This window comes from Galeopterus variegatus, unplaced genomic scaffold (genome assembly GCF_000696425.1).
Source record: "Galeopterus variegatus unplaced genomic scaffold, G_variegatus-3.0.2 Scaffold2731, whole genome shotgun sequence".
NCBI classification, from domain to species: Eukaryota; Metazoa; Chordata; class Mammalia; order Dermoptera; family Cynocephalidae; genus Galeopterus; species Galeopterus variegatus.
Window position 1 is genome coordinate 236,237 of NW_007728842.1, and position 26,316 is coordinate 262,552.

The following is a 26,316-nucleotide window of genomic DNA, read 5'->3' on the forward strand; positions in this document are numbered from 1 at the left end:
TCTTCTCTTTATACTAAGGATATAAGGGGTTTATGCGCCACCCTTACAAGATATAAGTATTCTAAGTGTGTCTGTGTACTTACTTTACTAGTGTACATTCATATGTTTTCTTGCTAATCTTTAACATCATCTTCTTTCAGACTGAAGATCTCCTTTTAGCATCTCTTTTAAGACAGGTCTAGTATTGATGCATTCCCATAGCTTTTGTTTTTCTGGGAAGACTTTATTTCTCCTTCCTATTCGAACTTTAGTTTTGCTGTATACAGTATTCTTGGTTGACAGTTGTTTGTTTGTTTGTTTTCTACAACACTTTGAATATATCCCATTCTCTTCTGGACTATAGGGTTTCTACTGAGAAATCTGCTAAGAGACAGTATTGGGGTTCCACTGAATGTGATGTGTTTCTTTTGCTGCTTTCATTTCTCTGTCTTCAGTTTTTAATAACTTGGTTATGATGTGCCTTGGGGTGTTCCTCTTTGGACTGAATTTGATTTGATTGGTGACTTCTGAGCTTCTTGTAGCTAGATATTGTCAACTTTCTTCATACATGGGAATTTTTTAGTCATTATTTCCTTGAATATGCTTTCTAGGTCTTTTCCTTTCTCATTTCCTTCAGGTATACTAGTTATGTGGAGGTTATTTCCCTTGAGGGAGTCTCATAATTGCAGCATTTCTGTTTCATTTTTTCTTGTTTTTTGTTCCTCTGATTGGATCATCTCATATGTTCTGTCTTCCAGCTCACTGACTCTTTCCTCTGTCTGAGCAAGTGTACTGTTTGAGCTTTCTATTGAGTTTTTAGTTCAGATAATGTATTCTTTATTCCTAGAATTTCTACTTGGTTTTTTAAATTGATTTAACTTCTTTGTCAAGTTTCTCATTCTGCTCCTGAAAATTGTGTTCCTAACATCATTTAGTTTTCTATCTGTATTTTCTTGTCACTCCCTGAACATCCTTAAGAGGGTTATTTTGAATTCTCTGTCACACATTTCATAAATCCACTCTTCTTCTGGGTCTGTCACTCGTGCTTTGTTTTTTTCCTTTGGTGTAATGGTATTTCTTTGTTTTTCCTCAATCTTTTTGTCTTTACGTTGATGCCTGGGCATTTGAGGAGATGTGTACCTTTTACAGGTTGTGTAGGTGTTCTTTGGTGGTATTTACTGGTTAATATCAGAGCTTTGTCTCTGGTCTGTGATCTTCTTCTCCTTTTTCCTTCTTCTTCTTCTTCTTCTCCTTCTTCCTTCTTCTTCCTTTTTCCTTCTTCTTGCTTCTTCTTTCCTCCTCCTCATCATCCTGCTCCTTCTTCTTCTTTTTCCTCCTCCTCCTCCCCCTGTGCCTCCCCTCCTCTTCCTCCTTCCATCGTTCCTTCCTTCTTCCTTCTTCTTCCTTTGTTTTTTTCCTGTTCTGTGGTGGATTAATAGCTATCACCACTACTTAAACTCTGCACTGGAACTAATGTGGTGTCCTGTGGTTAATTCCCAAAATGGGAGAAGCTTCCTTTGGGGACCAGAACTTGAGCTTTATGCCTGAGCTAGATTGCTGCTTTGCTGCTATTTCTCAAACTGGGGAAGGCTTTTTGTGCAAATCAGATTTTAATTATTGGCCTTTTCGTCCCTTCCAAATCTTGCAGGATCACCACAGACATAATTGTGCTGATTGAAAGGCAAATCAGCTGCACATGCTTCACCCCAGTGATCCCATGGTAGATCAGTCCCCTCACCCCAGCACTCCAAATGTTTCCCTTGGGGCAGGCCATGCATAAGTCCTCCATGAAGACTCACTGACCTCTACGTGCTTCCCTTCTCTCCTTGGCTGCAGCAACTTGCTCCTATGAGGGTCCTGAGGATGCTTGCCAGTGGATTTGCAGGCCTTGTAGAAGGAATGGTGCCCTCCAAAGCACTCTTCTCCCCTGCAGACTCCAAGTAGCTTCACACAAAGGTTATTGCTGCGGCTTTGCCATATTGTGGTATCTGCTCTATGTGCTGGCAGCAACTCCCTTCCTTGCACCATGTAGGCCCCAGAAGCAGCTGGGACTTAGAATGGCCAGAGTGGTCCCTTTCCTCTTGCCATGGCCTTTCCACATCCTTATGAACTCTGTGGATTTCTCTTCCTCTTCCCGCAAGCTCCAGAGATCTCAGGATGGTAGTGTCTGTATTTGAAGAGTTGTAATTGATCATTTTTGGGGGGGGGGGAGTGACAGCAGGAGTCATCTCTTCTGCCATCTTTTTTTCTTTTGTGACCGGTAAGGGGATCGCAACCCTTGGCTTGGTGTCTCCCGCACCACGCTCAGCCAGTGAGCACACTGGCCATCCCTATGTAGGATCCGAACCCGTGGCCACGGCGCTCCCAGCGCCGCACTCTCCCGAGTGAGCCACGGGGTCGGCCCTATTCTGCCATCTTGATGACATCATTCTTAACTTCCATGGCTCTGGTGAACATTTTGTCTCACTCCAGTGCTGTGCAAGGCTCCTCAGACCCAAATTCCATGCTGCCACCCCATCTGCTCATTTTGCCACAGCCCAAATCTTTTCCCAAATATTTTTGATCTGCAGTGGGTTGAATCCACAGTTGCAGAACCTGGGGATACAGAGGGCCAGCTATGTCTTATTTCATTCCATTTCGATGGTCTATCTCTTGGGGTCCCAGACAGGTGTCTAGTGAGACTCTCCAACATGGATGGCTCCTTGAAGATCATGTAAACCAAAGCTCAAGTTCATTGGGGTCAGGAAATATCCTCACAGTGTAGCAGTGTAGAGGTCAGTTTCAATGTTTGGTTACTTCTCTGGGTTCCTAACTTTACTCTTTTTTTTTCCCCCCTGTGTAGTCCTCTTTTTTTTTCCCCCTGTGTAGTCCTCTTTTTTTTTTTTTTTTTAGCAGATTATGAATGCATTTGAGAAGATTTTTAAAATGTATTTTATCCAGCATTTTTAGTTCATCATTCTTTCAGAAATACAAACTTTTGCATTTAGCTCTTTTACTGTGCCTCACTATTTAATACTTAATTATATATTATCTTACAGATCTTTTTACTTATTTTATGTTTGTCAGTTGTGTATATTTCAGTCCTTGTGAGCACACTTGATAATTTATTGTACTGTTCTATTTCATTTTAGACTGCTAGGTACATAGTAACTATTTAGTAAAATTCTCACTGATCAATATAGTATCAGTGAGTTTTTTGCTAAAATTATTTCAGAGTCTATGGTACCTTATTGGTATGAAAGAATAAAACCCTTTTTCTAAAGTACCTAACTTACTTATGGGGGCAACTTTCCAAATGGAAAACTTGGGCTGGTATAGTAGTCCCCCCTTATCTGTGGTTTCACTTTCTGCGGTTTCAGTTATCCACGTTCAACCAAGATATGAAAATATTAACTGGAAAATTCCAGAAATAAACAATTCATAAGTTTTAAATTGCATACTATTATGAATAGCATGATGGATTCTCATGCCATGCTGTTCTGTCCCACCCGGGAGGTGAATCATCTCTTTGTCCAGTGTTTTCACACTGTATGAGGGGTCTTCAAAAAGTTCATAGAGAACTTCATATTATCTTTTAATTCTGTTTTTCCACCAACTTTTTGAAGCACCAACTTTTTGAAGTCAATTAGTAGCCCTCTTGGTTATTAGATCGACTATTACAGTACTGTAGTGCTTATGTTCAAGTAATCGTTATTTTAATAATGGCCCCAAAGTGCAAGAGCAGTGATGCTAGCATATTGTTATAATTGTTCTATTTTATTATTAGTTATTGTTGTTAATCTTTTATTGTGCCTAATTTATAAACTAAACTTTATCATAGTTATGTATGTGGGAAAAAAACATAGTATATATGGGGTTTGGTACCATCCTTGGTTTCAGGCATCCATTGGATATCTTGGAATGTATCCCCCACGAATAAGGTGGGACTAGTATATTTGTGAATTGTTAATTAAGTGTCTATGTGGCATACATACATATATGAGAATTTTATTTCTTTCTCAGTATTTTATTAAGTAAGCATAAAATGATCTGAAATATTTCTTTTCCTTTTGAGATGTGAATTTTGGTCAGTAGATACAGATTGTTCCTCTATAGGTTCTTTAGCAGACAGGAAGCAGATGTGACATTGGGAAGGAAGAACAAAAGTATGAGTCATCTGGAAAAGTTTTAAAGTCAAATTCTGTGTTAAATGTCAGCCTTTGGACCAAAGCTTTTCCATTCTTGGTACTCTGAAGAGATGAGCAGCAGAGTATTCTTAACAGAAAAAGAGAGAGAGAGTTCTTAAAAGCCAGTATTCTGCTATACTTACTGTTCTATTTCCAGGTTTGTTTTAAATAGTCTCATTTTGATTTTCTTTGGTTAGGTAGAAAATAACTCTTCATTAGCCTGTATTTATACTTTAAAGTATTGTTTTATTTGGTTAGAGAATGTCTTTAAAATCATATGCACTTTGTCAGTGTACTTCTAGGAATGTCTGGCATGTTTATTGGTCAAATGCCTTGCAGATGGAAAGGAAATTTTGTGAGGAATCTTCTGGATCAAATACAGATTTTTTTTTAACTTTAGTAATAAAACTATTAAAAGCATCAAGACCTCAGTCTGGGTGTCAACACTAGCAGCTGATCTGGGAGTGGTTGCCGGGATAGTACCTGCTGAGGACTGCAATGATTTTCACATTCCTGATGCCTCTTTTTTGTTGTTATGAATGACAGACATAGACCATATGAGCATCTATAGGTCTTTTAGATCTCTGGAGTGCTCCATAATGACTGTATTCACTGGGCATGCTGTTTTCTTCTATACATACAAATGTGCTTTATATTTGAATTCCGCGAAGATACTGTTTAGTTTTGAGTGTGTAACACTACCCATTATTAGACTAATTCTATTGGTAATTATTAGACCAGTTTCATTCCCCAAAGGAATACTTGAGAGGTAGGTCTGGGAATAGTTACCAGGACTTTAGTTTAAAGTTACACTTAGAGGGCCAGCCCGTGGCTCACTTGGGAGAGTGTGGTGCTGGTAACACCAAGGCCACGGGTTTGGATCCCTGTATGAGGATGGCCAGTTAGCTCACTTGGGAGAGCGTGGTGCTGACAGCACCAAGTCAAGGGTTAAGATCCCCTTACTGGTCATCTAAAAAAAAAAAAAAGTTACACTTAGCAATAAGAAACAAATCGTAGACTCTCTGAAGTCTAGCTTGCAAATAAATAGTAAATAACAATAAAATTAGGGTATATCTATAATAAAATAAAGTTTCCAGCTTTCCTGTGCTTCTGGACATATTATTTCCATTTTTCAGTGCATCTACCTGATTAGTGATATATATTAGGTCATAATAATTCTTGAATATCATGTTATATTTTAAATTGTAATTCTAAGAAAAGTATAAGAAAATTCACTTATTAATTTTTTTTATAAAGGGTAAGCCCTTTGGAATCATTTCAGTTCATCATATTCTTTGATTTATTCACCAAAACTTTATTGCACACTTATTAAATGTCCTATGTTAGGTGTTGGGCAGTGGTCACAGTATATTTCTGGCCCTCAAGTAGCTTACAGTTTAATTCTACTTAGTTATGCTGGGCCATTGAAGGAAAATGCTTTTCAACATAAACCATCTCCTGGCTCTGTTACATCTGCTGCTCACATTTGTTAATATCTTAAGGTTGAAATGAGTGAGCCCATCCTATGGTAATTGGAGGAAAACTTAATAAAAGCCCTATGAAAGCCCTTTTGAAACATGTCCTAATAGCCACCTGCCACCACTGTAACAGTATTCCCGATAAAGTAAAGACCTGGTAGATGAAAAGGTGATCTGTCAAAATGTATTTTTAAAATAATTTAATTTAAATTTTCTCCATAAGTCAATTTTTGAGATATAATTTACTTATAAGAAACTGCATTCATTTTAAGTGTAAAGTTCAATGAATTTTGCCAAATAGGTACACTTGTAACCACATCTCCAATGATTCACCTGAGAGAGAAACCTGGATGTTATTCTAGATTCCTGTCTTAATCACATCCAAATGATGGCTAATTTCTGACCATCTACACTCTAAAATTCCATAGAACATGTTCTCTCTTTACTCTCACAACCACTACTTTAGTTTTTGATGTTAGGCCCTTACAACTTTTCACCTCTGTTATTGCAATCTACTATATAACTAGTTTTTGACTCTTATCTCTTTCCTTTTCTTTATAGCTCTTTATAATGTTACGAAGTGATTTTTCTAAAATGCAATTCTGATCACATGAGCCCCCCTTGCTTAAAATCCCTTGATGATTCCTCACAGTTCCCATTCTCATTCATTGATTTATGAGAAAGGGATTGGTGCAGAGTGGCAACTGACTTGATGATGACATCATTTATCAGATAGAAAATATATGTAGAGAAGCAGATTTGTGGAGAGAAGATGGTGAGTTCGCTCAGTTTAACATTGTCGAAGAAATAAAACTCTGCCTTGTGTTTCAGTTTTGGAATTATCTGGACCATTTTTATTTGACCCAAGCTTTATGTAAACAACTATGGGGAAAGGAGAGAAGCATCTTTAAAATAGCTGTCTCAAACACCGGCAGCTTTTCTGAGATTTTTGTATTGATGAAAAAAAAATTAATTTTGTTAATGCTAGGTGGGGGAAAATTACAATGTTTATTCAAGTTATTTCATACTTGAAGTGATTACTAAGCTTAAATTTATAAACTCTCATTTTCACCTGCATATACAAGGGTACTTCAAAAAGTTCATGGAAAGATTTGTATTATCTTTTGATTTTATCTTTCCATGAACATTTTGAAGTACCCTTGTACTAGCCTGTTACAAAATGTCTTACCGTAACGATCTAAACATGTCTCAAACACCAAGATGTGTGTACAAATTGTGAGGCTTACCTTTTATTTTTATTTTTGGCGGTTGGCTAATATGGGAATCCAAACCCGTGACCTTGATGTTACAAGGCTGCACTCTAACCAACTAAGCTAATCGGCTAGGCTGAGGCTTACCTTTTAGATTGGTAAAGATAAGCTCTGAGGTAAAATAATTAATAGCCAGATATCTTTTTACCTTTAGTTTGAGGAAGACATAGAAGAAATATTTAAGTATGACAGTATAAAACAGTGAACTTTGTTCTTGCTATCGAACTTGCCTCAACTTTAATTGTCAGCATATAGGTTAGTTTCTATTCCATAAATATTCTATATCCTCTAGCTTTTCTTAACACAGGGAGAAGGGATATTCAGTCTAGCGCTGGAATAAGTAAAGTATTTTTTAGGCCTAAGTATTTATATTAGTTATTTCAGTCACTGAATGAGAATGACTCTAACACAAATAAGTTTCACCAAGCTGCTCTGGGGTATTATTTAGGTAAGTGATTATTACCTTCTTTAAAAAAAAAAAATGAAAGTCCCAATCAAGATCCCAGTTATTTTATAGATATCAACAAATGGATTCTAAAGTTTCTACAGAAAGGCCAAGACCTAGAATAGTGACACAATACTGAAGAAAAACAAAGCTGGAGGACACACACTCAACTGTTTCAAGATTGTTTTGTATGGTTAAAATAAGAAGATGATCAAAGTATGATTTCATGAATTACACAGTTTATTTCCATAAATAGAGATTTTTTTTATTCATAAACTTTAAAGAGAGGGAGAATGACGAGAACAAATCTCACAGGGAATACACTCAATAGATGAGTGTTCATTAGCACACAGTGAGTTCTGGTTTCATTTAGAGTCCAATTATTAAAGTCTGCTTGCTCAGGTAGAAGGGAAGCAGGCCTCTGAGGATGTAAAGCCTTATCAAAGTTTGAGGCATACCTTTCTACGAGAGATTCTTGGGAGAGATGTCTTGACCAACACAGTAGAGATCCATGTTACATGCAAGGTCCCTCAACACTAGCAAGCAGTGTCAGTGTTGGCAGGTGAGCCTTCAGAGAACAGCTCAAAGGCTGACAAGAGAGTAGCCCTACCACAGCCTGAGCTCTCAATCTGTCTGCCAAAATGCTGGGTTTGTATTTTGGAGTCCAGTAGTTGAAGCCAGTAACTCACATATGTGGTCTGATAAGGTGTGACATAACAGTCTTATGGGAAGGGAGATTACACTCCATGTTCTTATCACAGCAAGACGTATGTCACTTATGTAGCAAACTATGTGTTTGTAATCATTTCAAAGCTATATAACAAATACTATAAAGCTACAGTAATCAAGACAACATGATATCAGTGAAATAATAGACATGTATATCAATGCAACACAATGAAAGGCTCATAAATAAGTCCACACAAATATAGTCTGGTGATTTTTGATACAGGCGCAAAGCCAATTCAATAGAGAAAGGACAGTATTTTCAACAACGGTACTGGGACAATTGGGTGTCCATGTGAAAAAAAATTAATATAGACACAGACCTTATACCTTTCACTAAAATAGCTCAAAATGATCATAGACCTAAAGGTAAAACACAAAACCGTAAAACTTGTAGAAGAAAACTTAGGAGAAAGTCTAGGTAACCTTAGGTTTGGCAATGAACTTGTAGATGCAAGACCAAAAGTATGATTCAGGAAAGAGAAAATTGATAAGTTGGATATAATTAAAATTAAAACTTCTGCCGGGCCGAGCCTGTGGCGCACTTGGGAGAGTGCGGCGGTAGGAGCGCAGTAGCGCTCCTGCCGCGGGTTCGGATCCTATATAGGGATGACCAATGCACTCACAGCGCTCACTGGCTGAGTGCAGTGTGGCCGGTCTCAAAAAGGACAAAAAAAAAAAAAAAACGTCTGCCCTGTGAAAGATACTGTTAAGATAATGAAAAGGCAAGCTATAGACTGGGATAAATATTTGCAAAACATACATCTGATAAAGGACTTGTATCCATAGTATAAAAAAAAATTCTTAAACTCAACAGTTACGAAAACAAAGAATCCAATTTAAAAATGGGCAAAAGAGCTAAAAACACAAAGAAGATATACAGATGGCAAATATGCATATGAAAAGATGCCCAACATTCTTTGTCATTAGGGAATTGTTGTTAAAACATATTAAGAGGATTCGGATCAAGATGGCAGAATAGACAGTCCCCAGCATCACCCTCTCCCACAATCAACCAACTTACAACTATTAAAAAGCAATAACAGCCAAACTAGGGCGCTAGAGCTCAGGGGAAGAGTACGAGAGACCTACAGAGTGCATGAAGGCAGGAGAAGCCACGATGAGAGGAAGAAAGAACTGCTCCGACTGCTTCAATTCCTGACCACTTCAAGGCTGGAGCTGGTGAGTACATGGAGCAGGAGCTGGCAAAAGCCACTGCTGTGCCTTTCGTATGAAGTTGCTTGGAGGTGGCAGGGGAGAAGATGGCCTCGGCCCCCAGGCCAGCAAGACCACTAACAGGATTTCCATGGACCCACATAGGAGCAAAGAGCCACAACAACTAAAAAAAGGAACCACTTAGAGGCCAGTGAATCATCACAAGGGACCAGCAAATAGCCCACCCCATGGGAAGTGTTTGTGCTCCTAGGTATTTACCCAATTGAGTTGAAAACTTATATCCGTACAAAAATCTATCAATTAATATTTACAGCAGCTTTATTTATAATCCCCCAAAACTAGAAGCAACCAAGATACCCTCAATAGGTGAATGGATAAGGAAACTGTGGTATATCCATACAATGCAATATTACTCAGTGATAAAAATAAATGAGCTATTAAGCCACAAAAAGACATGAATGAACCTTAAATGTATATTGCTCCATGAAAGAAATCAGTCTGAAAAAAAAAAAGCACATACTATATGATTCCAACTATATGACATTCTGGAAATGACAGAACTATAGAGACAGTAAAAAAGATTAGTCCTTGCCAGGGATTTGCGGGAAGGGGAGGAGGGCTAAATGGTTAAAGCACAGGGGATTTTTTTAGGACCATAAAACTATCTTGTATGATACTTTAATGTGGTTACATGGCATTATGTATCTGTCAAAACCCATAGAACTTTACAGCATAAAGAGTGAACCTTAATGTATGCAAATTTTAAAAATATCATTTCAGAGGTTGATGTATCCCAGAAAGGAATGCAGACTATGACAAGAGAATCTAACTGTATTTTAAATGTGTATGAAATGACCTTCCTAAAGGAGTGGAGGGAAAGGCACTGACCTAAGCAACATTGGAAATGAGTTTGTAAGACTAAATGCAAAAGGAATTACACCTAACCATCATACTTTAGTTGGTAAAGTTGTTTCTCATTAGGGATACAAGTTAAAAAATTCTGATACCTGGGCCGGCCCGGTGGTGCACTGGAGAGTGCGCCGCCTGGGAGTGCGGCGGCGCTCCCGCTGAGGGTTCGGATCCCATGTGGAGACCAGTTCCCGCTCACTGGCTGAGCGCGGTGCGGGCACAACACCGAGGGTTGCGATCCCATTGCCGGTCAGTAAAAAAGACAAAAAGGGGGAAAAAAAAATTCTGATACCTCTATACATATACAGTGGAATTGAACAGTTAAGTAAATAGATAGCAAATGGTGGGAGCCATATTTCTCCTCGTTGAAGTAGGAGTTTAGTAAGCGAGGGGAAGAGGCTAGAATGATTCATTTGGTAATGGATTATAGATGGAGACATCAGTATGAACTCACATGAGCTTAATATAGACAGAGCTAGTTACACAGAGAAATCTTTATAGATAGGTATATATAAACAGGTTAGTATACACAGATATATTTCCTTGCTCAGTCAGCTAAGAGGGCCTAAAAGAAATGACACCACAGTAGCAAAAAGTACACCTACGTACTGATTATGAAATGGCTGATTCTAGGACTGGGGCAGGAGATACATAATATGAGTCTAGATATTCTCGTAGTGCCAGAAGGTAAGGAAGCACTAAAGAAAAAAATCCACATTGCTGGAAGTCAAAGGGACATAGGAGCCAATTGAAAGAGCTTCCAATGGCCAAAGCTGGAACAGTTTGAACAACAAAATAAGTAGTATTGAATTATAACCCGAAGTATAAAGCAAATACCCGTGAGTTCAAACTGATGTAAATAAATAAATGGGAGAAAAAGACAAATCTCCTAGAAAGAAAAATTCCAAATAATTTATGTAGATACTTTGCCCTCAAGTAGGAGGGGCTTCACTTCCCACTCCCTAAGTGTGCATATGGTGACTTCCTTCCAAAGAGTTCAGTATGAAAAGGAGGGGAGGGAATAGTAACTTTACATTGGAGAAACCTGAAAAATACTACCTCAGTAAGGTGGTCAAGGTCAACATTAACAGTGGTAAGTCGTGTTAATAGTATGTACCTTAACCCTAGTCTAATCATGAGAAAGATATCAGGCAAATCCTAACAGAAGGGCTCCCTGCAAAATAACTGGTGAGTATTCCTCAAAACTGTCAAGGTCATCAAAAGCAAGAAAAGTCTGAGAAACTCAGCTAAGAAGAGCCTAAGGAGATATGACAACTAAATGTAATGTGGTATCCTGGATGGGATCCCAGAACAGAAAAAGGACGTTAGGTAAAAACTAAGGAAATCTGAATAAAAGATGGACTTTAGCTAGTAAGAATGCATTGATATTAGTTCATTAACTGTAACAAATATACTATACTAACACAAGATGTTAATAGGGGAAACTGAGTACAGAGTTTATGAGAACTCTCTGTTCTATCTTCTCAATTTTTTTTGCAAATCTAAAATTGATCTTAAAAAGTCTATTAAAAAAATGAAAGTATGATTTGAAGTCTCCAGAATAATCCAGTGGCTTCTCTCTTCTTCAGTTTTGACAGTGTTTCCTGCCTTGCTGACTCTACTTCCCTCTCAGACATCACTTTTGATGGCAATCCAATAGCTCAAGAGTCATGGTACAAACACACTGTCCTTCAGAATATGATGCAGCTGCGCCAGCTAGATATGAAGAGAATCACGGTGAGAACCCTTCCAAAGTGTTTACCATATTATCTTCTTAGTGAGGATTAGGAAATTAGGGTGCATATTCTTCACTTGAAACGTTTCTTAATTTTAATGAACTGTGGATTATCATGACTGTATACTTCATAATTACAATTACAGAGTTTATTACCTGCCTCCATCCCCAATTTCGTTGAACAGGAATTTTTAAATTCCTAGCCTTCTATTTAAATTAATCATCATGGGTTTTTTTTGCATTCTTGCTTAATATCCAACTAAGAATTTGTTCTGAAATGGACAAGTAAAAATTTTGTTAAGTTATAGAGTGTAATGGTTAAGAACATGGGCACTGGTGCCAGACTGCCTTAGCTTCAACCCTGGCTTGACCACTTTCTAGCCATATGACCTTTGGCAATTTGCTTAATCTTTCTATACCCTATTTTCTTCAAAATAAAATGGTGCTCATGTCATAGGGTTGTTGCAAAGATAAAGTACTAAACCTTAGAAGAGTGTGAGGCTCCTAGGAAGCATTATATGGAGTTGTTATCGTTGTTTTTGATGTTATACCTCCGAAAATAGATCTCTTTGTTTCATTCATCCCATCTCCATGTTAAGGTATTTCCTACACTCAGATTTTTTGATATGGCCTCTGATCTAAGTGAAATGCTGCATATTATAACCCCCTCTTTTTAAGTGAACAATGAATAGTAGCATATTATGGGCTCCGATAAGTTCTGTAATAAAGAGATTTGCCTAACTTTGATTGCATCCTGAATTTATTTGCATATTTTATTTTCTCAGAAAATATCTGTTAACAGCCTCAGTGTGATAATCTCTGACCTAGAAAAATATCCCTAGCCTTCACTTGTTTTCTCTCTTCTAGACACTGCTAATTTTCATGTGGATTCTGCTACACTTACTTAATTGCCAAGTGGCTTATTCTTTGTATACCAGCTTTCCAATGTGTACAGTTTTCATTATGCCTCAGCAATATCATGGACATCTGCAATGGCTAGTAAATAGTTAAAAGCGTGGATGAATTCATGAATACCGGGAGGCTCCTAGGATTCTGTCTGTGTTCCATGATGGAGATATGGTTCTTTGTCCTCTCAGCTTATTCAGATCCATACTGTCAACACTGTTTCATAACACTTTTGTGGTGACTCTATCCTTATCTTCATGTCTTTCTTAGTTAAAAATCATTGGTACTTTTATTTGTTCTTCCTGATGAGGTTGAGATGAGTGGAGTAAGATGCAGAGCTAACCCATTTATATAAATTTGTACTTAATTATATGTTATGTTTCTAATAGTGAATTTATGTGCCAATCTTGTCTGCCCCACAATTATATATATAGTCTTTATGGCAGAAACCATTCTTCTACCTCTCCTGACACGTACAGATGTTCTATAAATGTTTATTTCCTTTCCTTCCCTATCTCACATAATACTGAGAATGTAGATGACCTTAATAATGTTCACTAAAGGCTTGTTGACTGAGTGAAATTTACCTAATTTCCATGCCTTAAATAAAGCAGAATGATACTGTGTATAATCATTGTCCTTGTACATTCCATAGGGTGTTTTTGCCTGGTAAGAAGATGGAGGAAGATCACCTAGGATGGGAGCAGGCCTAGCTCTTCTGCTAAATATAGAGCACAAAAATCTACAGAGATTATAAATATAAATATACAGCATATAAATATATAGTATATATATGGGAGATAGGATATATATTTATACATATGATATAAATATGTGGCATATCTGCTCCTCTGTTTAACTTAAAAAATCAAAAATTAAAAAAAAAATTGGAAACAATCTCAAAGTTACAGAAAACTTGTAAGTACAGTACAAAGAACTGTTTTTTTCTTGAACTATTTAAGAGTAAGCTGCTAACTCCATTCCCCAACAATCCTAAACATTTCAGTGTTTATTTTCTGTAAGCAAAGACACTCTCCTATATAACTACAATTTAGCCAAAAAAATCAGGAAATAAACACTGAAAAATTACTGGCATCTAATTCTCACACTACATTCAACTTTTACCATTATCTCAATGATGTTCTTTATAGAAAATGATTCAGTTCAGAATTATAAATGTTATATAGATGCATTTTTTTGTCATGTCTCTATGGTCATCATTTTTCTGGAACAGTTCCTCAGTGTTTCTTTGACTTTCATGACTTTGACATTTATGAAGATTACAGGTCAGTTATTTTGTAGAATGACCCTTAATTCAGATTTTTCTGGTGTTTCCTCATGGTTAATTTTTACTTCTATGTCTTTGGTATAAACATCATAGAAGTGATTTTGCATTCTTCTCATTGCATCCTATCAAGTGGTATGTCATTCATATTTATCCCTTTACTGATGATGTTTACTTTGATGAAGATGGTGTCTGCCAGGCTTCTCCTTATGGAGTTATTCTCTTTCCCTTGGTAATCCCATTTATCATAAGAGTAGTTAAAATGTATTCATTTATTCATGTCAGTATTGACTCATGGTATTTAGCCTCATCTTTCGTTTATAATTTTTTAGTAACTTTGGTGTGGAAAAAAATGTACCTTTTAAAGGACTTTTATGTAATGGGTCATAACCAACTCCTACACACTGACTACCCATTTTTGTAAATACAGTTTCATTGGAAAACAGCCATGCCAATTCATTACGTATTATCTATGTCTGCTTTGATGTTGCAATGGCAGAGCTGAGTAAATAAACTATATGACCTACAAACATACAAAACATGGGGGAGAATAGTGGGAGACAAGGATGTCTGACAGGCAAGGGCTATGGCATTTTATGTCATAGTAAGGAGTTTAGATTTTTGAAGAGTTCAATGTAATTAAATTGGATTTGCCTATTTAAAAGACTGTCTATCTGGGTAGCAGCCTGGAGGATGAATTAGGGAGGGTAGGATGGGTGATGAGCTGAGAAACAAGGAGATTAGTCAGGGTAAGAGATTCCGGGCATCTGATCCAGAGGAATGGCAAGAGATAATATGATGCCATCTATTGCTGACCTCAACTCCTATTTTGCTTTTGTTGTTTCTCTTAAGAAGAATGGGTTTTAGTCTGTAAAGAGTAGAATAAAGATTAATAAGAAGAATCTTAATAAGATGAATGAAGCCTAGGATAAGTGAATAAATAAATATGAATCCAGGCCCATCTAGTGCAAGGGTTGGCAGACTTTATCTGTAAAGGGCCTGGTAGCAAATATTTTAGGCTTTGGGGGCTATAAAGTCTTTGTTGAAACTACTCAACTCTGCCATTGTAGTGTGAAAACAGGCGTGGACAATACATAAATGAATGAGCATCACTCTGTTCCAGTAAAATGTTATTTACAAAAACAGGTGGCAGACTCAATTTGGCCTGTAGGTTGGAGTTTGCCAAATCCTTTATCTAGAGCACTGAGTAAATTGCTAGACCACTGAAAGTTTTATCTGGGAAGCAGTATAGAATAACAGAGTAGCTGAAAGATAAGATGAACTAATCTGTATTTTTATCACAAAAGGAAAGGATATAAATTCCACAAATTGTGAGTTAACTGGATGTTGCTTATGAAAGAAATCTTAATTGGATTATTAAAAGATGGTTTGTGAGTACTTAAGGAATTGATCACTAGGAGGCAGCATTAGTTCACTAAAAATAATTCACGCCAGACAAAATAATTTTCTATTTTAGAAATTATAAATAGACCTCAGCAGAGTGCTATAGACAGAGTTTTGCTATTTAAGCAAAGCATTTGATAATGTCTTTTATGACATCATTTTGAGTAAGTTGTATGACAACATGGTTAAGTGGATTTTTGATTCAAGTATACCTACAGAACACGAAGTAATGAATTAATGCCAGCCTTTGGGAAAATCTGTACTGGTGTGCCATGAGGATTTTTCCTCTAGCCCATTCTATTCAACATTTTTGTTAATGTCTATATGAGAAAATATTTGTTATTCTGATAAAGTACGTGAGTGACAGAAAATGGAGAAGTTAGAGATCCTAAAACATTGGTTGATGAAATCAGAATCCAGAAGTAGCTCAATAGTCTAGAACATGGTTTGGCAAACTACAGCCTGCCAGTCAAATCCATCCTGCAGCCTGTTTTTGTACACCTGTTAAGATAAGAATGCTTTCTATATTTTTATAGCATTGTCAAAAAAGGAAAAACAAAGAAAAATATGAGATAGTGGTTATATATAGCCCACAAAGCCTAAAATATTTACTATCTGGCCCTGTATAGAAAAAAAATTGCTGACCACTAGTCTAGAGTAAATAAAATATATAAGTTGAAAATCCTAGACTTTACTCCATAACAACAATAAAACAAAACATTCTCAGCATAAATGTAGGGTTATAGAATATGAGACTTAGCAATATGTGTGAAAATGACTTGCATTGGAATTGGTAAGTTCAAATTGAGCTAATTATGAGATGTGATTATTAAAAGTTAATATAGCTTAAAACAATATTTATTTATAGAAATAGAGATTAAGGAAATAGAGATGATAGTCCCACTTTTTTTCTTCAATGGTCAGATTACACCTGACCTGTTATTAGTTTTAAAGGGGTGACAACAAACTGGAGCATTTCTAGAGAATCTGGAGTGATTGGTTGACAGAGGAGAAGATATAGAAAGATGTTATAGTGGTCTTCAACTGTTTGCACACCTGTTCAAAAAAGAGAGAATAGACACATTGTATAATGTCCTTCTTTATCTGTTATGACTCTCCCACTCCCCTCTACCCCCGGTATTTAATAGCTAATATCCCTGGACCAGTAGAAGTCAGGCTTTCTAATCTTTTTTTTTTAATCTTTACTCTCACAGTAACTGTGACCCTGGAAAAATCAGTTTTCTCTGTTAAAAGAGGTTGTTTGAATGAAAAATATTGACCACTTCTTCTAGGAAAAAGCAAAAAACAAAAAACCTGTGATTTTAAAGTCTGTTTTATTATTTTATATATTCAGGGAAAACAATGTCTGTTTATAACTATCTATTCTAAGGTTAAATGTGGTTAAAACACACATTACCATTTAATTTTTTAAATTCCACATAATAAATTGCTACCTATATTAGGACTATTATTTATCTTGGGGCAAAATAACTTCTCGTATAACACATGCATTGTTTTAGAGTCTTAATAATCTGCTAACAAAGTATTCTTTAGGTTATCAAACACCCATTAAATCAATGCACTGCTTAATTAACTTGAAATCATTTCTGGATTGGGTCTTCAGGCCAAATTGAAGTAAAGAAAAAAGTAGATTTTTGTGTGTGTGTATGTCCCAGATAGATCCGTTTCTTTTGCTACATAAAATATATGGCTTTTGTCCCAGAAATTGGACCATCATCATGAAGATGCCAGAATTTTACAGCTTTTTCCTTCTTACCAACAGATTTATAGCTTATCTTCACAATTAGAGGTTTAGTTTTGTTTCTAAGTTTAGTTACTCTATAACTATTTGGGTTGAAATATACCCATCAGATGTATAAATTCCTTTAAAAACTCAAATTTGAATTGATTTGGTGTAAATCCAGTTTTCCAAGATTTAGCTTTCCTTTTAAAGCCCTACTGCCTTTAGAAATTCAAATTCTTTTAGAAAATCTGATGAAATCATCTCTTAAGTATGTGTAGTACGTGATCCATACAGTTTCCAGTACTGTTTGAAACTGGCTCTTTGAGTAACCAGTCTGTTTCTGGTTCACATTTTATGGATGAGTCAACAATTGAACATCAGTATACTTTGCTCTTTTAAAAATTTTTTTCTGAAATAGGTTGTGCCCCATAGGTACCAAATCAGTATTTACTCAATAAAAATAATTTAATAGAATTATTAAACCATATATTAATAATTTAATATAATTATTATTTTGTGAAGGCAGGAATCAAAGTTCTGAATTTTTATTTAGTTTACTTCTCCTCCTCACCTCTACTTAGTTTTTAAAAATTAAGAATAATTATTTTTCATACTGTATAAGACACTTTAAATTCACGAAAAATCACATTAAATTTCATTCGCTTTATAAAAACTAAATCATATGACCAATTACTACTGAATTCTAACCTCCCTTTTGTCTGTCTAAAATCAGTAAAATAAATTTAAATATATCTTTATTATAAAAAATACTACAAATTCTATTTATGGCAAGACATGGCAACTGACTTTGTCACTAGTTTTGTGACCTCACGTATGTTATTAAATTCTCAGAATATTAGTTTCCTCCTTTCTAAAATTAGAATCTTTTCTAATTTTATAGTGGATGCTTTTATAGTTTTCTTTTTAACTCTGATACTTTATATTTGTGCATTTTTTATATACTTTATTCTTTTTATTTATTTTCAGGAACATGTATGATGGCCCACCCTCTAAAATAAGTTGTCACAGCCTCTTTGACCTTCCTTAATTCTAATATAGTATATATACTGATCAGAATAAGCTAGATTGTGCTGCAGTAACAACTTCTCTAACCTCAGTAGATTAAAGCAACAAAGTTTATTTCAGGCTTCTAACACCTATCTGCCCATGATGTGTGGTCTGGGATCTTTGCTTTACTGTCCTGTTGTAGGACTCAGGCCTGCAAAGTGCCCATTATCTGGAGCTTTGCAGACACTGTAGCAGAGGTGAGAGAGAGAGTAGCTGTATCCTACATTGTCTTTGTAAGCTTCTACCCAGAAGTGAATACATGTCACTTTTGTTTATATGACATTGGCCAAAGCAAGTCACATGGCCTAATGCAAAGGGGTAGAATGTGGTGTCTCACAATGTGGCCTGGACATGTGAAGACACAGGAATATTTGGTGAACAGCTCTTTTGACTGTCTATCAGGCTTTAAATCAAATGTTGACTTGGGGTAGGAGTATAAATTAGTACTACATTTATGGATGGCAATTTGCAAACATATCAAAAGCCCCAGAACTATGTCTACCATTTTATATAACAGTTCCAGTTTTAGGAAATTATTAAACAGATATATAAAGATGTATATTATCTAGGTCATTCCTTAAAGTACATTTGTTGAGTATCTACTGTGTGGCAGGAGCTGAGATAGTTCATACATTCATAGAGCTTACTGTATGGGGTAGGAGGCAGGAGGGGTAGTGCCAGAGATAATTAAAATGAAACAGATTAAGTGCTATGATGGGAAAGGATAGGGTGCTATGAAAGCATATAGGAAAATTTCTCCTGATCTATTTTCCAGTTGGCTGATTCTCTTTTCAGTTGTATATAATCTGCTATTGAATACCCCCTTCATTGAATTTTTTATTACAGTTCTTGTAATTTTTATTTTTAAAAGAGTTATTCTTCAAATATGTTACTTTTTTATAGTTTCCTATCTCTGAAGATATTTTCAAGCTTGTCTTTTATGAAGAAATTTTTTTTTCTCAAGTTGTAACATCATTTTGAGCACCTACAAAATTTTGGTAATAAAAACAAAAAGTTACATGATTACAATTTACTTGATTGAAATTTGACAATCTTTAGGGGAAAATGTGATCCAGATTGTATATATGGACTTCAACTTTTAAAAAACTGCTCATAGTGAATATTGCAAGGCAATACACAGAAGTTGTGAGATTCAGGTGAGGGTGTTGTGATAATAACTGATTTTTTAAAATTTTGTAAACTGTTGGTAACGTTATTTCATGGGTTTTATTTTTCCCAAGTTTTATTGAGGTATACTTGCAAATAAAATTTTATAAATTTAAGGTGTACAAAGTGATGATTTAATATACATACATATTGTGAAATGATTACCACAATTAAGTTAGTTAATACTTCACCTGGTTTTTTTGTTTTGTTTTATTTTTGTTATTGTTGTTGTTTGTAGCGAGAACATTTAAGATCTACTCTCTTATCAAATTTCAAGTTTACAATACAGGACGGTTAACTATAGTCACCAGGCTATATTTCATAGCTTTTAGAATTTAAGAAATGAGACTGGCCAGATCAACTTCAAAAAAAAGTAAAATTAATGATATTGATGGGGAATAATTTATTAACATCAATGGAGAGATTTAAAAGGCTTTCATCATCATCAAAAAAGCTCTGATTTGCAACCGTAGATCAAATTGAAATTGTTAGAAGTGTTATTTTTACCCTTTTCATCTTGATAATGGAGAGTTTAAGTCTATGTGGAATCTTGGTAATAGTGTACAAAAAAATTATACAAACCTGCTGCTCCCCCTTTTCTTCCTTCTGTTTATATGCTTTTTTCTTTCTTGTGTTAGATAGGTTCATCTCACTTCCAGAGTAGAGAATATAGTTAAGAATGCAGAATTAGGAGAGGAGATGAAAATAAAGAAAAACATACTAACTTTTTCTTTGAGAGCATATTTTCTGTTAGCAAGTACTATACCTCTCAAAAAGAAAACCAGACTTCCAGGAACAAAGATATTTAGCATTAAAAAATAGTTAAACTCATCATAATACTTTTTGAAAATTTTCTTTTAGGAAGAAGAAAGGCGTATGGCATCTGTTGTAGCAAAAAAAGAGGAAGAGAAGAAGCGGGAAAGTCAGAAACAATCTTTGCTTAAGGTATTTTCAATAAGGTATTTTCAATGTGCACATATGCACACATACACTGAAGGTGGCTAGCCAGTCTACTGGAAAAGTGGTTTCTGAACTTTGTAAATTTTTCATTTCTCTCAGTGGAATGTTTTTTGTAAACAAGCACTCCTAAAACTTTTGTAAGTTACTATCTATAAGTAAACCTGTTTAGGAAATACAGTATAATGTACATTATATATATATATATATTTATTTATTTATTTTTCATCTCTTCCTTTTAAAATTTCTAGTGTTTGCATGTGTTTTATGTACAATTTTAAAAGAGATGAAAAATAAATGTAATAGAAGTTATAACACTTTTTATACCAGTGCATCATCTTGTGTATCCCATGGCATGTGTGCTTTATTTCAGAAAGCACTGCAATAGAATGTCACCTTTTCTGATACATTTTGATGATCTTTGCTACATGTTTTTTTTTTTTTTAATTTTAGCTTTTTGGCATGTGTGCTTTATTTCAGAAAGCACTGCAATAGAATGTCACCTTTTCTGATACATTTTGATGATCTTTGCTACATGTTTTTTTTTTTTTTTAATGTTAGCTTTTTGAATTTAAAAAGTTAACCTATTAATTCCTCTGATATAAAAGTGGTAAAGATTTTGAGGAATTTGGGAATGAAAATTCGTTTAAAATTGGCTTTAAGTGTTTTAGCATATCAATATTACTTTCCTTAAATAGAATTTTAAAATGTGTTTTATATTAACATCACAAAGTATAATAAATAAAGATAGCTTAAAGTTTATAGCTATACTAATAATGCATCATACTGTGTTCTAAAAGTAAGGATATCACCCTAATTACCCTTACTCATTCTTATCTTACATAGGTGCTTTTCTCTTTAAAATTAAAATGGCAATCAAAATTCAAAAAATGTCTTGTAGGGGTACAAAGTGTCATAACCTTCAGAAACCAGGGAACTTTCTGGGGTGATAGAAATGTTCTATATTTTGATAGGGGTATGGGTTACATAGGTATATGCATTTGTCAAAACTGATCAAACAGCACACTTAAAATCTGTGTTTTGCTCTATGAAAACTATTTCTAAATTAACAAAAGTGGAAAACAAACTTGTTCCCAAGCCCTCTCAGCTCAGGACTGTAATTTCAAAAGTAATTAGAGCTAATTGGTACTAAATATGCTATAATTTCCTCACCTGCTATTATTTCTAACCTCTTGAGTCTTCCCAAGCTCTTATCTGTTATCCCCTATCCCATTATTTAGCTGTGCCTAAGCCCTCTCCTGACATATCTATCTTTTTACTGATTCAGCCAACAGGTTAATTTTTCCTATACTGGAACATCCCTAAGGGTTGGCCCAAAACACCTTGGTTTATAGTAAATAGGGATGTTGGCAGTATTTTTTAAATTTATAGGAGCAAGATTTACTATTGCCAGGTAATGCCATTGGCAAACCATTTTGATTTGTTCATTTAGAAAAACTAATACTTTCTATCATGCAGTTTCTGCTCTCAGATGCAGAAGCGAATGAATAAATGAATGAATAAATAAAAATACATAGAGTAAAGCTCTCAGACCTAGAACCCTCTTTTATGAGAGCCCTAGAGCATAGAAAGGAAGAAGAAACAAAGAAATTCCATTGATGATTTAGCTATAAAGTTGCCAATTTAAGTAGACCCTGGTATAGGCACCAAATTGCATTTGACTTTACCTTTCAACTGAACATTTTTTGTTATGTACCCGATTTAGCTGCTTCTTACCATCAGTATTTGGGAAATGTACCATTAAATTTTTAGCAAATATTCTTTCAAATGTTTAGAGTTTTATGAAAATTTTGGAAAATAGAGAATGCTTCTCTTTAAGTCACTAAATAGGACTCTTTAGTTATGAGGATTATATACCTTTTAAATTTTTTTTTTCTTTATGTCTTTTTTACTGACCGGTAACGGGATTGCAACCCTCAGTGTCGCGCCCGTACCAGGGACCAGCAACGGGATCGCAACCATCGGTGTTGCACCCGCACCGTGCTCAGCCAGTGAGCGGGGACCGGTCTCCACATGGGATCCGACCCCTCAGCGGGAGCGCCGCCACACTCCCAAGTGGCGCACTCTCCAGTGCGCCACCGGGCCAGCCCTACCTTTTAAATTTTTTAATAAGAGGAAAAGCATGGGGAATTAGGAGACCCGGGTTATAGCCCTGGCTCAAGAGTTGGAGTCGTGATACAACAGACCCTCAGCATTTGCTGAGGATTGCTTCATGCAACTCCACATATTGATCACTAAGAAAATGGGATGGATTGGGTATAGAGAGACGGGAAGAGTGCATAGACACATGTTTTCTGCCTTGTTGCTTCTCTGTCTATTTTTCTTGCAACCTTGGAAATGAAGGAAGTGATAGTTATGGCATATACTGGTGTGGTCTTGCCTGGACTTATGAAGAATAGACTCAAGAGGCAGAAGCTGAAATTTGGCCTCTTCTAAAACATTTGTCACTTTAACACAGACTTGGCTATTTATTGCCATTTAGCTATTTGACGTATAATTATAGCTGATATGCCAACTTTCTCCATGATCTTTGAGAATAAACTTTTCTCTGAATACCCACTTCTGCTTTGCAGAATCTGTAGCATTCTCTAGCCTTTCTTTTGTTTCTTTTTTCTTGCTCCACTGATGCTGAGAGCCCTCTTGTAGCCTCTTGGCCAGCCAGTGATCCCCATCTGACCCCAGGCTACACTCCTGTCTTAAAATATCTCTTCCTTTTTTCTGGCTCCAGTAAAATGACCAATTCTCTTAGTCAACCTGGTGTTGATCTGATTCAACCCAAGTAAAGGAAGCTTGACTTTGACATGGGTATAGGAAAGTATTTGCATTTTCAAAGACTGTCTTATTATAAGTTTGTTAACATACTCAGCAGTATAAAGATGTTTTATGCCTTTTTTCTAAGCACTGCTACATCAGCCTCATTAAGAATATCTCTTTCTGCCTGCCCCTGTCAAGTGCATGGCACCAGCATGATAGCCATTCTTCATTAACTTACTACCTCTGCCTCTTTTGAAGTGGCCTTGGTATTGAGTAAAAGTAACAGCATTGCTTACATTAGAAATTGGGTTGGCATAGTCATTAGCAAATAACTAAAATAGAATTCCTTAAGGTGAGATGTCTTTTTATTATAGATTAGGGAACAAATTTTTACAGTAGAATAGTAGATTCCTACTTGCTTTAGATAAGGAGGACATACATAAAATGTCAGAAAGTCTCAAAACTATACGCGTGGTAAGTGGAACCCTCTTAAATTAACTCTACAGACAAATTTGAAATACTAAAGAATAGAAAAAAGAACCCAGGCCAAAAACATTTTAAACACAGAAATAGAACTTGAAAAAGTTTAGTTTTAATTAGGCGAGCCACATCACTTTCCATTCCTGTTCAGGCCATCCATACACTCTGAAATCTTAGGTAACCAAACATAGGCAAAGAGGTGCAACTAAAAATAATCATTCTACATGTGTATATGCACTGAGGGAGTGGATGGGGAATCTTCCTAACAGTCTTGCCTGGCTCCAGAATGAGCAAGTGAAGAGGGGTCAGTATCACACTCAGCTTATTTTTCACTGGAGGATTGTATTCTTAGTAAAGAGGAAACGGACAGTGTCTATTTTCATCATTCTGATCTAATTAACATGCCATTTAAAATGTTAACTTTTCATAATTTATCAGAATAGAGGTTATTTTTTCCAATAAATATACATAATTTGAATGGAAACATTTCAGTCTAGCACAGTTTCTTTCAGAAGTCTAGATCTGCTTTACTCAACAGGGTTTCTGTGATAGAATTGAGCCCTAATGCCATTAGTCAGTAGTTCTCAAAGTGAAGTCCATGAACCAGCAGCATTAGCAATACCTGGGAGCTTGTTAGAAGTGCAAATTCTTGAGCCCTACTGGAAAAACACTAAGTCAGAATGGAGTGAGGCTCAGCAGTCTGTTTTAACAAGCCCTCAGGTGATTCGAGGTAACCTAAAGTTTGAGAACCAGTACCCTAAGGTATTCATTGCATTTAATGAATTACTTTCTTTCCTATTCATCTAGAAAGGTACTACTTATCTAGAAACATTTCAACCTAGCACAATTCTTTTGGTAGTCTAGATAATAACTTTTAATTTTCAGGCATTACACTTCATGCTGTGAAACTTGGAAGATTGATCAATTCTTCCCTCTCCCCTTCCCCCATTCCACCAAGATTATTCTACCATATTAGTCCTAATTATTGGCTAGGAAAATCACAATGTTATTAGTTTTTTCTTGCTATGTTTAAACACAGAGATATAAATTTCTGTCAAATTAAATTTTCAGATAGTGAGTTTTCAATCTCCAGTGTGTTATATATTTATTTTTAATAAAATTAAGTTCCTAAGGAGTAATTATTATTTTTGTGTAACTGTTTTTTCCTTTAGGATTATAAACCATTATTGAGATATTTGAATGCGCGGGGTAAATACAGACCTCTTGAATTTTGTTTTAGAATATGTATTGGGTAGCTACTTGTAAGGAATAGTCTCCTTTTAAAAGTATTATAAGAAGGTACAAACAATATGCTCCTTGGGTACTCTTTTCTGCTACAAAAATTGCATTGTATAATTCTTATCACAATTAACTTTTTCATAGGAGAAGAAAAGGTTAACAATTAACAACGTAGCTCGAAAGTGGGACTTGCAACAACGAGTAGCCAATATTGCTACAAATCCAGATAGAAAGGATTCTGATTCTCCTTCTCAGGACCCCTGTCAGATCAATGGAAGCACCATCTCTGCATTTCCAGAGGAAACAGGGTATGCAATGGTATTCTTTCAGGATACTAGCATTTTTAGAGAATTGAATTCGGAGTGGGAATGGGAAACCATTTCACATATAAGTATTTTAAAAGAGGTTTTTTTCCTAAGAAAAACTTACTGAAATTAGAATTTAAATTACGAAGTTAAGATGGAAACATTTTAAAAATCTAACCATAAAATTCTCCTAATTAAAAAAACCCTTCAGTGGTTTTTGATTTTTGTAGGAAAAGGTCTAGATTACTTACTATAGCTTATGAGACCCTCTGTCCACTTCATCTGTTTGATCCCACACCCTAACCCACCTTCTGGTGCCATAGTGTCTCTTACTTTCTTTCAGTTCAGTTGCTTCCTACTTCAGAAGGTTTCTTATAGGAACAGCTGTTTTCTGCCCTGATACTACTTCCCTGCCCTAGCTAACTCCAACTTACCCCTAGAGATCTTAAGTTTAAACCTCACATCCCCCAACAAAAAAGCCTTCCCTGTCTCCAAAGACTAGATCAGATACCCCTTTTATCTCTCAATAATTCCCTGAGCTTCCTCTTCTTAGTACCTTCTACAACCCTGATTAAAGCACTAGTTGGTAATTAATTGTTTCGTATCTGTCTTTCCCACTAGAATGTAAGCTTCATGAGGAAAAGAATTCTGATTGTCTCAACCACTGTTGGATCCCCAGCAGCCAGCACAAAACCTTACTCCTTAACTAGTATTAGTAAACATTTTGGCATAAAATCTAAATAATTACTCCAGTTGTGATCTATGTTATTTATCAGTTGCTCACAACCCCTTTTCTTCTGTGACACATGTATCACATGATGCATATCCCCAGATTTATGAGCAATTCTAAGTATACTATCTAGACTTCACATATTTCTTTTTCCCACAAGAAAGAATATTGGAATCAGCTAAATGAGAGGGACATAAAACATATATATATCTTTATAGTGTATATATAATTTAAATATATATATAATTTTAAATTATGTGTAAATTTAAAAATAAAACCTACAAATCAAAAATAGAATACATTTCAATTTTGTTTAATTTGGTGAAGTACATTGATCTTATTACCTTAACCAAACTCTGAAATACTTTTCA

General features: G+C 35.6%; 1 protein-coding gene across 1 annotated transcript in view; it reads left to right on the top strand.

The window, feature by feature from the left end:
• The window catches only part of LRRC49 (leucine rich repeat containing 49), a gene marked incomplete at its 3' end in the record, with an annotated part of 100,851 nt that extends 75,633 nt beyond the window's left edge, over nt 1-25,218 (top strand). The window contains exons 10-12 of the mRNA XM_008582828.1: nt 11,740-11,887; nt 20,321-20,404; nt 25,055-25,218. Coding sequence (XP_008581050.1) covers nt 11,740-11,887; nt 20,321-20,404; nt 25,055-25,218 — 396 coding nt within the window. The remainder of the gene's footprint in view (nt 1-11,739; nt 11,888-20,320; nt 20,405-25,054) is intronic.
• Nucleotides 25,219-26,316: the final 1,098 nt, after the last annotated feature.